The sequence below is a fragment of the Notothenia coriiceps genome, unplaced genomic scaffold (assembly GCF_000735185.1).
Source record: "Notothenia coriiceps isolate Sejong01 unplaced genomic scaffold, NC01 NC01_scaffold00034935, whole genome shotgun sequence".
Classification (NCBI taxonomy): domain Eukaryota; kingdom Metazoa; phylum Chordata; class Actinopteri; order Perciformes; family Nototheniidae; genus Notothenia; species Notothenia coriiceps.
Genome location: NW_011367636.1, coordinates 119,441 through 135,246, shown reverse-complemented (window position 1 = coordinate 135,246; position 15,806 = coordinate 119,441). Strand labels below are relative to the sequence as shown.

General features: G+C 39.3%; 3 protein-coding genes across 4 annotated transcripts in view; all 3 read left to right on the top strand.

The window, feature by feature from the left end:
• The window catches only part of LOC104962543 (TBC1 domain family member 14-like), a 27,965-nt gene extending 25,909 nt beyond the window's left edge, over positions 1-2,056 (top strand). The window contains exons 4-6 of the mRNA XM_010790991.1: positions 922-1,031; positions 1,123-1,381; positions 2,000-2,056. Of these exons, the coding sequence (XP_010789293.1) occupies positions 922-1,031; positions 1,123-1,381; positions 2,000-2,056 (426 nt within the window). The remainder of the gene's footprint in view (positions 1-921; positions 1,032-1,122; positions 1,382-1,999) is intronic.
• A 3,196-nt stretch (positions 2,057-5,252) lies between these two features.
• ccl36.1 (chemokine (C-C motif) ligand 36, duplicate 1) lies at positions 5,253-6,137 on the top strand. 2 transcript variants are annotated; one of them, XM_010790985.1, is made up of 3 exons: positions 5,253-5,417; positions 5,496-5,607; positions 5,807-6,137. In XM_010790985.1, the coding sequence occupies exons 1-3, from the start codon at positions 5,348-5,350 to the stop codon at positions 5,889-5,891; spliced, it is 267 nt and encodes an 88-aa protein (XP_010789287.1). In that variant the 5' UTR covers positions 5,253-5,347; the 3' UTR covers positions 5,892-6,137. The 2 variants fall into 2 exon arrangements, with proteins under 2 accessions (XP_010789287.1, XP_010789286.1); XM_010790984.1 differs by having other exon boundaries at positions 5,259-5,417; positions 5,487-5,607.
• A 1,845-nt stretch (positions 6,138-7,982) lies between these two features.
• The window catches only part of senp3b (SUMO specific peptidase 3b), a 13,825-nt gene continuing 6,001 nt past the window's right edge, over positions 7,983-15,806 (top strand). Inside the window, exons 1-8 of the mRNA XM_010790983.1 lie at positions 7,983-8,332; positions 10,192-10,317; positions 11,119-11,820; positions 12,568-12,681; positions 12,841-12,952; positions 13,632-13,779; positions 13,950-13,997; positions 14,118-14,195. Coding sequence (XP_010789285.1) covers positions 10,230-10,317; positions 11,119-11,820; positions 12,568-12,681; positions 12,841-12,952; positions 13,632-13,779; positions 13,950-13,997; positions 14,118-14,195 — 1,290 coding nt within the window. The 5' untranslated portion in view covers positions 7,983-8,332; positions 10,192-10,229. The remainder of the gene's footprint in view (positions 8,333-10,191; positions 10,318-11,118; positions 11,821-12,567; positions 12,682-12,840; positions 12,953-13,631; positions 13,780-13,949; positions 13,998-14,117; positions 14,196-15,806) is intronic.

The following is a 15,806-nucleotide window of genomic DNA, read 5'->3' as shown; positions in this document are numbered from 1 at the left end:
CTATTTCCAAATCACTAAGTTTGTAAGATTGTATTAATTACTGTTTGATTAAATAAAAGGTTCTTTGTTATTTTCACTTGTAACATTTGATCTTTATTGCAGTGTACATTAGTCTATTTTTTATGTTGAGCGAAAAATAGCGGAAGGATACAAAACAAACAATCCAGACGAGGCTGGTGTTTGCCACGTGTGACGTCACACAGCTGGGTTAATGGCTGGCAAGCTTTTCGCTACCGGAGCGGAATAACACGGGAAAGTGGCACACATTTCATGTTATTTGGGGGGTATTTATGGAAAGAATCATTGATGTTGATATGTCAAATGAAACAGTGGAAAGTGATGAAGCGATTTATTAACACAGAATAACGTTTATTTTGGACATTTCATGGACTTTAAGTGCGAGACAATTTACATGGTTTAACCAAATGTTTATTAATAACATGACATTAATATTTCAATTCTAAATATCAAAGCTATCGTTAAACCCGTATTCCAAGGTAGGGCTGCAACAAAAAATGACTACCGGTAATAATTGATAAATCTGTCAATTATCTTCTTAATTTAATCATTCAAACATCTATTTTGTTTAACCAACAGTCCCAAACCATAATATAATTAAATTGCAGATCACTGAGGAAATAATCAAATATTCACATTTAAACTGGAAGCTGTACTCTACTGGCATTACTTTCTTAAGACTCAAGGAGAGGCCTCAGCGCATATATATTTACTATTAGTTAACTTGGCAAAGTAATACATTCAGCACGAGAAACAACAGCTTTTTATACAATTGCAGGTCTATCTAATTGAAGCCGCCACACACCACAGAAATCACCGGCCCCCCTCCACACATGACTTGTTGAACACTCATGTGGTTTCTGTGTTACCCCTCTTTAAGACCACCTTCTCCTCTCTTTGCAGATGTTGACTTACTTTGCGGCTTTTGAAGTGTTCTTTGAAGAAAATCTACCAAAGCTCTTTGCACATTTCCAGAAAAACAACTTGACCCCTGATATTTATTTAATCGACTGGTGAGTTGTTAACTTCCTGCAGTGCACGTGCTTGTTTCTTGTTTTAATCTGCTGTAGTTGATCCGTGTATCTCCCCCCCCCCTCCCTGCAGGATCTTCACTCTGTACAGTAAGTCCCTGCCGCTGGACCTGGCTTGCCGGGTGTGGGACGTGTTCTGCAGAGACCATGAGGAGTTCCTGTTCCGCACGGGGCTGGGGCTGCTGCGCCTCTACCAGGACGTCCTCTCCCCCATGGACTTCATCCACATGGCTCAGTTCCTCACCCGCCTCCCCGACCTCATCCCAGCGGATCAGCTCTTCCAGCACATCACTGCCATCCACATGACCAGCCGCAACAGGAAGTGGGCGCAGGTAGGATGTCGGAGAGTTACATTGGAGGGCTTTGGGTTGGTGCTAGGGCTGGGCAATATATATATTGATATTATATCAGTACTTTGATATAAGGCATCTTAGAAATTGGTATCGTGAGTGTTGATTTTTCTGGTTTTTAATTTAGCATTAATATATTAAAATAATACACCCATCTATATACATTATATATCGTAGTACTATGGTCACATCTTTACTTTAACTACTTAAATCAACATACATATGTTTATTCTATTTTAGTTTATCTCTTGATAGAAATATTCTTTCAATTATTCTTATCTGTTTATTGGACCTTATTTTTGTAACTTATGTTATTGTTATATCAATATTTTGATTACATTCTTCTATTTTGATTCATCTTTTAATTTATTCAACTAAGAAATAAAACCCAATTCACCCCAGGATAAATAAAGTCTTCTGATTTCTGGATTTACCAGAAATATCCACATTGTGTAAATATTTCCTGAGAGCATCAATAGTCAACCCTAAAATATAGTGACAATATCAAGGGCCACAAATAAATGAATGTCCTATTATCAGCCAGCTTTAGTCATGGCCAGTGGATTGGTGGATCTCTAACTGTTTCTGTGTGTCTCTCAGGTCCTGCAGGCGCTACAGAAAGATCCGGAGCGATGCAGCCCGGTGCTGAAGCGCTGATCTGAGATGAGCGATGCAGCCCGGTGCTGAAGCGCTGATCTGAGATCAGCGATGCAGCCCGGTGCTGAAGCGCTGATCTGAGATCAGAGGAAACCAGGTCCCCTCCAGCTCTCGGTGAATCAAACTGGACTCTCAGCAGGCAGAGTACGGACCTGAGCAAGACTTTTAACCTCAGCGGGACACGTCTGAGATAAACCTCTTGCCTCGCTGCTCTAACAGGAACCAGCACCCTGGAGGGGGAGAGAGAAGGGACACAAGGCCTTATTTATCTCCCATCACCCCTCCTCCCTTCAGAGGCCCAGCGAGAGGCGGGAAAGTGTAGCTGGTAGAGGCTGAAGAATGTATCACACACACCAGAGGAAATCAACTTTAATCCTCCACTCTAATTTGAATTCTATGCTGTCGATCTTTCTAGCTACACTTCCACTCGTCTTTTCTCTAAATGTGGCTTTTTAGTGCAACAAATCTCCACATCTCGCGAGTCACAGCTTCAGCTATATCTCTTAGTTTCTGCACCTTATTTTTCTCAGATCTTCTGTCATTCCTTCACTTTGATTTTGAATGTGTTTTTAATTTGTGTTGTTTCCTTTTCCATTCCATGAAGTCAACTCTGTCACGAGTTATACATCTATGAAATGCACGTCGCCTTCATGCTGAAGACAAATTAGTGTCTGCGAGAGCACCGTTACATTTGTTTTAAAACCTCTAAAAGGAGGTCGTAAACTGCCTGTAAAATTAGTTTTGCAGATTATTTATGTCGATGACACTGGAGTAAATGATGATGCTGCTGTAAAACACAGTCATTGTCACACTGGACCCCCACCCTAATGTTTGAGGTGCATTTCAGCTTGTTAGTGTTCTGATTCCTGATGTCTTGGTGTGGGTGTGAAGTCTTTAAAGTTTGTATTTATTCATATTTATCCAAAACAGGACTTGTTCCAGTCAAATGAAGGGTTTTCGCTGAGCCTCTCCCCCACAAGCACATACTCGATTTGAACAATGAAAGTAGTAACAGCCCTAAATAGATAGAAAAGTCGTCATATGCACTCTTGCAAGTACATACTGTAGCCGCTGTAATCTAAGACACAGCAGCTTGACATTCTGTAGCAAACTGCCCGGCTTTTATCGAGTATGTATGGTTTATGGTGATAGTTTCATCAAGTTTTCTCGGTCTCTAAAGCAAGAAAGCGCTTCATAGAGTCGACTAGACACGATAAAAGGTGGCAAGTGTGTCTTTTTTCTTACCAACGTGTTTGGACTCAGATTTCCTGTTATTGTGAACACATGTGGCCGTCAGTAAACACCTGTGGAGCTCTGTGGCTGCTCTTGTTCTCTGTGTGCAGGCCCTTAATGTGGCTGCGTTCACAACGTGGTGGATGTGTCCCGACCAGCAGGGGGCGGGGCCAGTATTCAGATCAGTGGTGGTTGAGCTTTTATTACCAGCATTGGTTTGATGAGTAATGAGAGATCGGGTAAAAATTTGTCCAAATTACTTTTTTGTCTGTTGAGATTTGAAATCAATCTATTTGTTGACACTGGTTCGACATTTGTTGATCTTAATAAATGAAGGACCATCTTACTTATGATCCCGTACAGGATGATAAATGTATTTTTTTCCGTGTATGTTGCCCATTTTGCACAGAAACGGCTAACGGCATTTCTTCGTGAGGAACTTTTGTGTTACTTCCTGTTTCCTGTACTATCTAGCTTAAATGTACTTTATTAAATGCCTGGACTGCAGCTGAAGTATAACGGGAGCACTGGGTGTGAAAACAGGAAGCGCCTTTCATTTGTAAACCATCATGTTGTGCTTGTCTGTGTTTCAGTGTGTGCGTCAGCTAAGCACCATGCAGCACACTTTCTGATCACTCTTCTCGATGCAATCCCCCCCAGTGTGGTGACACACCGCAGGACTGCAATAAAGCTTTTTGCACATACATTTAAGCCTTTGAGTTGTGCCTCGCATCATCCCTTTCTGTCATCAATCGCAGGTTTAAACGAGTTGTTTGCTTTTGATCCTTTTTCGAGCTCAAGTCGTGACAATGCAAGTGTGTTTGTGTTAAATGGCATTTTCACCAACACTACCCTCCTCCGATAACAAAACACCACTGTGTGATCCACAATGAAGCAAAATTCAATCAAACTAATTTGAAAGTGTAATGTGCTGTCATTTCTTGTTTGTTTTGATTTGTCTCTTTCTCCCCCCCCCCCTTCCTGGAGAGACCTGTTCTGTTGTACTGTAGAGCGACATGGAGACGGCTGAGGGTGACCATGCAACTTTGTCTCACTTGAACTGTATACAAACAATGCTTTTATTAAAAAATAAAAAGCTGTACATATTCAACCAGCGTGTCTTTATCTGTAGAACATGTTTATTTTTGTACCCTTGACAGACCTCATCAACTTTACATTTCCAATTTTCTCGACTCCAAAAGCCTGCTGACCAAATAACTATCAGAACATGGAGTCAAGACTTTTGACCCCCTTACATTATTATTATATTTAATGTGGGCTCTTACCACACGCTCAAAACAAACTTAAGAGTACATCATTTTAATCTTGTGTCAATTTTAATATTTCACTTCCAGTAGTTCTTGTTTCAGTTGAATTTTCTTGCCTTAATATTTATTCATGCATTATGTATGTATATATTTATTTATTTTATTCATTTTTCAATCTTTTGTATTTTATTTATTATTTATTATTTCTGTTTCTTGTTCACTAGAATTTGTTGTTTTGTTATTTTATAGCTGAGCTTATTAGGTAAATGAGGTCAATATAAATAAAACTTCAATAAACGTTACTTAAAGCAGCTTCTAATGAGCACTAAAACTATTTATACATTTTTATTTGCTATATTTTTTAAGTATTCGTATATGGAAAGTAATAAATCACCCTTAAATGCAAAACACATCTTAATTTCCGTGTCTTAATAGGTGTTAAGAGATCTTTAGAGTTATTAAGGGCTGAAGTGATATCGTAGCATTTGGTTTCGCAGTATTTCATGTCAGTACTTTGAGCTACATCTCTTTAACCACATGCATTTCCTGTAATCTACCTCAGCCTTTGAAAAACCCAGCGGAAAGTTTTGTAGCAGGCAAAAAGTCACCTTAAAACCACAATGTCCTCCTTCCTTTACACCAGCAACACCTTCTTTTTTTTGAAATACTTTTTTGATCGTGATAAACGCAACACCGCACCACCTTTTTGTCAGAAGCACTATCCTGCAGACGAGGAGCGGTTTGATATTAACCTACATCATCACATCCAGAAACATCTCCAGAAGCCACCATGAGGACCAGTCACATCCTCCTGCTCTGCATCCTGGGACACGCTCTATTCGCCACGGTGTTCTGCAACAGTAAGATGATTTAAGATGTTATGACTTAAAACATTTTCTGTTACACTTCTCAACTCATTATACTTTTTCTTTCTCCAGATGCTAGTGGTCCTGACGACTGCTGCTTCGAATACTACCCGAGAAGTTTGAACAAAATATACATCCGCGAGTATTACATGACCGACCACAGATGCCCAAGGACTGCAGCCGTGTAAGTTAATCCTTAGATTTATATGATATAATGACCAGAATAAGCATAATAAGTTAAAAACCTTCACAAATGTCCCTTTTCTCATTAAATACAGTATATTTCATACAATAAGATTTTGAGTCTCCATTTCCTACTTTGTACTTGGTTTTAAACTGTTATTTTATTCCCTTTCCTTCCTCCTTTTACTTATTTATTTCAGTCTGACCACGATGAATGGTGCTACCCTCTGTGTGGATCCGAAGCTTCCCTGGGTTGTGAGGGTCATGAAAAGTTTGGACCAATAGAACTTTTAAAACTCCATGCCCGCTCATCCTTCTTTTAAAGTGCCTGCGCCATCTGTTGCTTTAAAATGCAATGAGATCATGATTTTGGTGTGAATGTGTAAATCTGTAATGGTTGAAAAGCATTTTACCCCCAAATGGATTCCTTTTGATCCTGCATTGATATAACCAACCTGTGTTTTTTTGCTATTTCTTTGGTTGCTTTGTATTACCCATACCGTTTCACTGAATAAAGAACAACGTAAGGAATACCGACTCTCCTCTTTTCCTTTGCCCATTAACACTGTTACATTTTTGCTGCATGATTACCGACCGTGAGTATTACTGGAATTAATCATATAATATTTATTATTGTTTTTCTTACAATCTATTTGCATAGTTATAGTATCACAGGAGTAAACAGAGATCATAATGAGGACTCGTATAAAGACCATTACAATCAGTAAAGACGACTAACAATAAGCGCATAAACTGAATGTCTGCCTCTTGTGGCTCATTTCAGGTCTTACCTTTGCAAATAAGAACATTTAGTTTTGGTCAACAAACTAAAATGAGCTTTAAAATTGAGATCAGAATCTAAAATGAGCAAAGAGTACTTGTGGTCATGTCTTCGAAGCCAAATTAACTCATTTGAGAGAATAATGTTCCTTTTTTTTTTTGTTCCAACTCGGAGAATCTTAAAACCATCTTGTATTTTTTATTGTAGTTCATCAAATCTGTTGTCTGGCCTCACAGTCTTAACTGTGAAAAGAGTTTTTAAATGTAAATGTTTATATATTTTGTGTTATGCATAGATTTGTATTTATATTTTACACAACTCCCCTTCTCTTTTAAGCAGCTGTTTTCTGTCATATAATATTATATACTGTCCAAATTATTGCATTCAAAATAGCAAAACACAAATTGCACAGAATGTTATTTGATGCAATATTCTACCCTAGGCTGCTAGTGTGCAGCTTTAGAAATGCTGGCATTTGTTCAACGTCATAATGATTATGCTGCCACCTTTTGGTACAGCAGTTAGAAATAAGCTTCAGAATATTTACAATAAATTATAGTTTGATACAAATAATACCTCATCTCATTGCTATTTCTAGTTTTGTCAAATATAGCTTTATTATCATGTGTTTTAAGTTGTGACCCAAACTATAACTTAACAAAAGTCTCATCAAAATGAGTGTAAAAGTGAATCTAAAATAAGGCAAACGTTATCAGAAACACCGAGATTCTTCTTCAAGAGATGATGTCATTTGAACAAATGTTTAATCTACTGCCATAAAAAGAGGTTTACAATTTATAATCTGAGTTGAACACTGTGATAATAACCTAAGAACACGTTTTCTTTATTTATACAGAAACCTGCCAAACTACTACTTCTTGTAAAACCAGAGGTAGAAAAAGTACTCAAGTATATTGTACTTGAGCAAAAGTAGAAGTACCAGAGTGTAGAAATACTCTGTTACAAGTAAAAGTCCTGCATTGCAAATGTTACTTAAGTAAAAGTAGAAAAGTATTAGCATTAAAATATACTTAAAGTAGCAAAAGTAAAATTAGTCATTGTGCAGATTGGTCCATGTCAGAATAATATATATGATATGTTTTGTAATGATTGATTATTAAAGTGTTATTAAAGCTGGTAAATGTGCAGCTAGTTTGAATGACTTTGTATACTGCAGGGTAGCTTGTGAATTGACTCCAGATGGAACTAAAGTCTGATTCAAGACTTGATTATATTTCACATCATTAATCCAAATCCGCAAAGTAACTAAAGGTAATAAATACATGTAGTGCAGTAAAATTACACAATTTATCTCTGAATTGAAGTGGAGTAGAAGTACAAAGTAGCAAAACGTTTAAATACTCAAGTAAAATACTAGTATCTCAACATTGTACACTATAGTAGGCTACTAGTAAATGTACCTAGGTACTTTACACCACCCGGTAAAACATATAACTTTCATAAACTCATACCGAATCCAATTGTTAAAATACAACCTCCATAAACTGAATACAACAATTGTGTCAATAGAAAAAGTGGGGGGTCAAAACCCTTATCCTGATCAGATCCTGATGATACTCTCTATGACGCCATTGCTGCGCGACGGACTTGTTGTAGACATGAGAGCGAAAAATCTGCAGTGATCCGGCTCAGCGCATCTCGTTCTTTTTCACTTCTTATAGATATTCGTGTCGATTTCACACAGATGTCTGTCTGCAATCTATACTTAATGTTTAGTGTTTAATTTGTTCGTTGAACCGGAAGACCTAAAAGAAATCAAAGTTCTCAAGGAGGTGACATCTGGCTCCTGCACACCTGACTTCATTGAATGAGGTTTAACATCAATTAGCATTTGTTTTGGTTCGATACCCTGACTCAATTAAGCACTCCCAACATTCAGTTGGAAGCAGCTGGACACACATTCATATAAATCTGCAGTCCAACGGTAAGCATATGATATGAACACCTAGCTTTGGAAGCACTACAGTAAAGCCGGGCGTTTTATTTTGTTGTTGCTAACATGGCAGCTCCCTTCTAGCTAGCTAACGACAACATAGCTAACCAGCTAACATGCTAGCTAGCATAGACAACGGATTATTGGAGAGCTATGGTTATTTCAGTTGGTTATAAATGGTGTTGCGGGGGCTTCGGATAGTTATAGTTACATACAAAACACAGTTTGCAGTTAATTGGGATTTTATTTCGGTTTTAAGTGCTGAAACTGTGACGGTGATGCTGCTAGCGCTAAATGCGAACAAGCTAGCCTGGGTAGTGACTATTTCCTGCACCGGAAAGAATTGTCCCCTTCATAGAGCTGCTTTTTTAAAAGCATATCCCCTGCAGAAAATTATGCACTTTAATAAAAGCTAATTCGCCCATTTGCTTAGTTATACTTGTACCCAGTGTAGCTAGCAGGCTAAATTACATATCCGCTTTCCGACCAGGTGCACATGGTGACGACAGTCCCGGTGTTACAAAGCTGCTCTCTGCTGTAACACAGCCATATGCATTCTGAATGAAATGTGTATAATGTAAACCAAGTGTTGCTTGCTAAACGCTGGTCCTATGTCAACAAGAACAATTAGGTTTAATTACCTTTTTAAGCAGGTATTATTTATGCACATTATCAATTGTCCGTTGGGAGGTCATAGGTCATTCTTATTTCCATTTCGTGGTAAAGTGTTGCATTTTCCCGCTTGTTGTTCCAATTGCAGCCCTGTCATTATAGAGCATGAAGGGTGCTTTGCTGAGGTGCAGAGGTGGAAGAAGTACTCAGATCTTGTACTTGAGTAAAAGAAGAAGTACCAGAGTGTAGGAATACTCTGTTACAAGTAAAAGTCTTGCAATCAAAATGTTACTCAAGTAAAATCATGAATCAGCATACAAATATACTTAAAGTAGTACTCATTATGCAGATTGACCCATTTCAATATAATACAAATTGCATGTTTATATTATATTATTAAACTGTTTATCAAAGCTGGTAAAGCTTCATGACTTTGTATACTGCAGGGTAGCTTGTGAATTTACTCCAGGTGTAACTAAAGTCTGATTTAAGAGTTGATTATATTTCACGTATTTCAAAGTAACTAAAGGCAATGTACTGGAGTAAAAGTACACCATTTACCTCAAAATTCTAGTGGGGTAGTACAAAGTAGCAACACATTGAAATACCCAAGTAAAGTCTAAGTCCCTCAAAATTGTACTTAAGTACAGTACTTGAGTAAATCTACTCAGTTACTCTAAAACACTGCTGAGTTGTAATGTGCCACAACCTTACTCCGCAGCTCAGAAGGATTATCTTAAAGGGACTTTGATTATGTCACAGTTGTTTTTCTGTCCACTTGTGACAATTTCCACAAACTGTGTAGCATCACTTCTTTTCTCTTCATATGTCAACTCTCCTTTCCAAGGCAGGGGCTGCTGCAGGCTGATGTTTAAATGTTAGTTTGGCCATTGCTTTCATTCCAGGCTGACTATAGCCATTTTTTTCATTATAATCTACATGTGAAAATGTTATCTACTGCTGGATTTCAGGTCAATTATTGGTTTCCCATTTTCTCCTAAGCCAGCTGATTTTAAAAGATGTTTCCTCTTACCCTTTGTTTAATCACATGGTGTTTTTAATTAGAAAATTTGATATTTCATTTTCCCAGAATGTGGTGATGAACATCATTTAGGAGAAACATGGCACAACTAAATCTTATAAATTACCAATGTGACTAGTGTGGAGCATGGCGGATAACCTTTTTTAACATCTGCATTTCTAGAGAAAGTAAAGTAAACTGTGTTTGTGGTCTGCAGGTGACGAGCTGGCGCAGGTTGTGGGTTGTCCGTGGATAATGCGAGACAGTGGCGGTAGCCTGGCCCAGAACCGCTGGCAGGGTGACTTGGGTCTGACCGCTGTGGGGCAGGACGACACTGGAGGAGGTGGGCTTTTTATCAATCGTTAATGTTTACATTCCTGCTAGCTGCATGATAATTTATTTTTATTACACAGCTCAGTTGAATACCAGATTCTGGAACTGCAACAACTTAACTTAAAATGAAGGTTTTCTGTGTCCAAGTCTACTCACATTTTCTTTTTCCACGCCAGAACCCATACCCTGTTACTGTTAGTTCGTACATACCCTCTCTCCCTTGATCATCCTTAGCAACGTTCATTATTTTTGCTTAGTAACGCTGTCTTATCGAGTATTATTGCACGGCTTGGTTGAATACTTTTCAGAGTTTGTTAATACTCGAACACACCTCTGCTAAGCAAAAATAATGACCTTTCTGCATATTATCCATTACATAATAATGCATTTTCTTTTAATGGAACTGTATCATAATGAACAAAATAAATCCCAGTTTTGTACAGAACCTTTTTTTTTAAAGTCACACTATGATCATTTAAATTGTTAATAATAATAATTTAATTGTTATTCATTTTGTATTATTTTTAATATCTCAAATCCAATCACAATTGCATTGCAAGTCAATATAATAATATGAATTAATTTTTTCAAAGTCGTGCAGTCCTAATCGGATATCACAATACACAATTACTTTTTCTAAATGTATATTATAACAAGCACATTATAACTCAAATTTGAAACAAAAATGTCAGGTATTAGACAGCATGTGTTCGGTAAAATGAACCCTAGTATTATTTATAAAAAATTCTAACCTAAAAATAAAAAAATTTGGGAAGAAATGCAGCTGATGATAGTCAATGTTTGTATCCAGGTGGGATTCCTGGGGACCACCTCATCGTCCCAGTGTCGGGCCACAGCGTACCCAGCCCCATGCACCTCCGACTGGGGCAGAAAGAGAAGGTGTGGACGGGCGAGTATGTGGAGGAGGAGGAAGAGGAGGATGGCATTGTTAGGATCAAGGCAATGGGTGATGAGGAGGAAGATAACAATCTGGATGGCGAGGACGAGTTAGAGTTTGAGGGCAAGGGCTGGGAAAACGACGACGAAGAAGAGGAGGAAGATGAAGAGGAGAATGATGAAGAGGAGCCGGAAGATGGCGGAGACCAGGCGCCGTTGGAGTGGGAGATCCCAGACTTTCCCTCCCAGTCCAGCGAGCTCCCTCACTCACACCTGCACCACCATGGACCACAACAGAAGGCACAAGACGGGGACGACGCCGCCGCCTCCCAGGCCGAGGGGGGTGACGTGTTCCGGCCCCCCCTCAGCAGGTACCGGGTTCAGAGGAGGCGCTGGCAGCGTTTGAGGACCCATCGAGGCCTGGGCTTCCGGCTCACCAGGCACTGGAAGAGCTGGCGTCAGCGGGCGCAGTGGGTCTGCTCCCAGGGGCTCCGCTACCGGCAGAGATCGCACCACCTGTACGGCAAGCAGAGGAGGACAAAAAGGTACCAGCAGTCTCCGTACTCCGACGGAGAGGAGGACAGCAACGACGAGATGTTCACAGACTCTGAGAGAGGTACTGACCTTTCACTTCTAACAAACGTACTGAATATGTTTCAATGGCAAGGTTCTGTGTTTTTCTTAATACAAACAAATCTACATCAAGCTAATTGCATGTAATGACCAAAACAACCAACAGTGTTTCCACCAGGAACTTTTTCAGGGTCAGAAGCCAAGTGTCTTTTTTGTGTTTTGGGTGCTGTGCTAATCTTGTAAGAGTGGTTCGTCACTCAAATCTGAAATGTGGGGAGTTAACATGCAATACACTGGCAAAAACCCTGCAACCATTTTTGTTTATCAAAACTTTCTGACCATGAGCTGGCCATTAGGTTGCTACTGAACATCTTTTAAAACGGCTCACAACATACTTAGACATTTTAAACAGCTTAACAGTGTAGTATTTATAATAGTACTTATAATCCTCTAAACCGGAGGATATTGTTTGGTGAGGACTATTTCAGGTGGCCGATAAATCCACATTTGTATTTATTATCACAAGAGATTTGAGTTGGTTTATTTCTTTATCTGCCATCATTACGATGATGCACTCCATTGGCATTTCTGTCCGCTGTGGGAAAGCACAGCAACAATGGCAGATTCTTGACATTTGTACGGCTCCCAATGATTTTTACCCCCCTTCTTTTTTCGGTGAGATTTCACACAGTGTAATTTATGCTGTTAATGTATCAAATGATCAGAGCCATGGCATTGCAAAACATGTAATCTTCACTGGATAATTACTTTCTTTCCTTTTCTCTGTCAGATAAACAGATGAATGGCTGCTCTCCAGACAAGCCAGAGGACAGAGGGAGGCGGGAAGTGGAGGCCAAACCTGTGGAGCTGGCCCTGACTGAGGAACACATGAGTTGTGTCACAGGTACGGATCAACATCTGTCAGGCAGATACATGTAAAACTGCTTTTTGATAGGTAAAAAGGAAAGAGTAGGACCTCTTGAATGGTTAAGTATGCTTTTTTTCTGGCTTGCTATGAAGATAAAGGTGTGACTATAACTGCTTCTTTCTTTCTTCTGTCAAGGGATCCTTGAAGAGTCTCTACAGCAGTACGGCAGTTTGATCCCCATCCATGTGGATGACATCGTGGAGAAGCTTCAGGACATCTTCAGCCAGAGCTTCTCACAGCCACACAGGTCAGACACACACTTCTTCTGACATGGGGTTGGCAGGCAGCGCAATTGTGTGGCTAAAAAACAACAACCAGGAAAAAGTTAGCATTAAGTTATACCGGTTCTCTCCCCTGGTAGTCAACAGTTTTTTCAATGAGTTTTCAGTTAGATGCCTGACATAAGGTCTGTGGTTGGTCATGATTGGTTCTAAGACATCAAATACGTCAGTAATAATGACCCTACTGATGAATGTCTGAAGCTTTTAGTGGCTCACAGGCAGCTGCTAACAAATGCCTGAATGAGGCTTCTAATCGTCATCACACTGAACACGAGTCTGCATTTTGCATTTGTAATGTGAAGGAATGCAAACGTTGGCTTTTTACTTCTGGCAATATTTTTCAAATTCAATTTCAACAAATATAAAAGTAGGTTTATCATGCTGAAGTATCATAAATGTGTTTTTACCACAGAGTTTATTTTCTGCAGTATTCCGAAATCCAATGGGAAAAGACAATTGCTTTTAAAAAAAATACATCATCCCTGCACCACTCTACATCAAGAAAGATTGTAAAATCCACTTAATAATTTATGACATTCATTAGGGCATCCAGAGGTTGGTAAACCATAAACATCTTATGTGACAGTAGGTAAAGGAATTATTAATTTTTGTAATGCTTCTCTGTTTGTGATTCTGCTTCCGTAGGAAAGCCGTGGTCCAACACCTAATACAATCCTTCCAGCGCTCTTCGGGATCCGCCCTGGCTAAAACATTCAGAGTCAACTACAAACGCCACGTCCTCACCATGGACGACCTCGGCACGCTGTACGGACAGAACTGGCTCAACGACCAGGTAACACAAAACACTCTTCACACATTTTGAATTGGTATTGCAGGAAAGGAAAAGCTTATTGGCATCATGGAAGGAAATATATTCAACTCATTTATTGGCAATTTTGGGATCACTTTGCGATGTTGATTTTGGACATCTTGGGAACATCTAAATCTTCTTTTGTTGTTCAGATCATGAACATGTATGGTGACCTGGTCATGGACTCTGTCCCAGACAAGGTAAGGAAATTAATGAAATATGTCATGCAGAAACAGAATTCATGCAAAGACTTTATTGAGCTACATTAAAACCCAAAACAATCTACCCTAATCCTCCCCTTCCTCTGTTCTCCCCTTCAGGTTCACTTTTTCAACAGCTTCTTTTATGACAAGCTAAGGACAAACGGCTATGATGGAGTCAAACGGTGGACGAAAAATGTAAGTGTGTGTCAGAACCCTGTGTCTTCTGCAGCCTCTCAAAGTTGAAGTTGTGCTAGACAATTTTTCTTACTCAAATCAACTTTATTTATATAGCACTTTATGTACAACACAGTTGATCTAAATAGCTTTTACAGCACACACAGGAGTAAAATAAAATAATGAAACAAACACATTAGAAAATAACTAATATCTGAGTAATGATAAAGACCTACAGGAGAAACGAAGAGCTGGTTAAGTAAGACAAATAGAAGCTAATCAGAAAAATAGTTTTTAGATGAAGCCTAGAGATATTGGTAGTAGGAGAGAAAACGTCTTTTGGGGGCGACTACCCATGAAAGTAATTTAGATTTGTATCAATACTAGTTTGGTTCCTCATGAATCATTGTCTTGAATAATCTCACACACACATATGCCATTGAGCTCACCAAGTTGCGCTTTATCAGAACAGCACTGAAGCTACCTTTCCGTGTTAATAAACCTAGCTCACGACTGACATTTTAAGGTGAGGAGCCGCCACCAACCAACAACTATTCTGCATTTAACACAAGTACCGTTGGCAGTAAAGGGGGCAGGGAACAAACTGAACCGTTGAGAGGGCGGGAGGAGAGCCATCGCCAGATATGAACAGGGTGTCCGCGGGGTCTTAAAAAGTATTAAAAGTTGATAAATCAATTTAGCGAAAATTAAGGCTATTAAAAAGTATTAAACGGCATTTTCCAAGGTATTAAGAAGGTCCACAACATTTTTTTAACGGAAACTCTGCCGCACGGTCCCCTCGTTCCTTGGAAGAGGCGGAGAGGTGGGTGTTTTTCATCTGCTGGTGGACTACCTGAGAGATACAGAGAGAGATTAATGAATCGAATGCGTGTGAACGGAAGCCTTTTTTGCGCTTGCGTATGCGTCCTCGTGGGGCCGGGGTCTAAGCCAAACTATATCCGCTCACAGAGATCTGCTATTTTAAAGTAAAGTCAACACATATAGACCCTAAATATAGTCTATATTAAGAACGAGAAAAGTCTTAACATTATATATCCTTTTTTGTAAACATATGACAAATGTGTGAGGGTGATGACGTCAGAGCATCGTCCTATGTGCCAGGGCTTAGCCCCGGACAGCCCCAGCCCAATTTAACCCCTGGGTATTTGTGAGGGAGCTCCTACATGGCATTACCCCGCTGAAGCTCACCAAAGTTTAACATATTTCATAGTTCAAAGTTTTGTCAATTGTTTTGTTTATTGGTCAAATACTGGTTTCTAGGTTTCTGAGGAGTTTTACTGGAATGAAAGAGCACAGTCTACAGAAGCAACAAAGCAGCATACTGCATTAAACCTGACCTTCACAGAGAGGTTGAAGTTCATGTGGAAAGGAGGCTTCAGTAGTGTCTGCACTCTGTTTAGTTGTGCTATCTTACAATCAATATAGTAAATGTGAGGTAAAGTGTGTAGCCAATGTAACCGGTTAGAACTCAAAGTTGCGATGAGGTCTTAAAATGTATGGAAAGGGTCTTAAAAAAGGTCTTAAAAGGTATTAAATTTGAACCTCAGGATTTCTGCATATACCCTGTTATTAGTACAAATCATAGACTGTATATATAAATTGACGTAGTGT

Coding starts and splice junctions, on each gene's coding strand:
- ccl36.1 (XM_010790984.1), top strand. CDS start 5,348: ATGAGGACCAGTCACATCCTCCTGCTCTGCATCCTGGGACACGCTCTA. Junction 5,418..5,486: donor CGCCACGGTGTTCTGCAACA/GTAAGATGATTT, acceptor TTATACTTTTTC/TTTCTCCAGATGCTAGTGGT. Junction 5,608..5,806: donor TGCCCAAGGACTGCAGCCGT/GTAAGTTAATCC, acceptor TATTTATTTCAG/TCTGACCACGATGAATGGTG.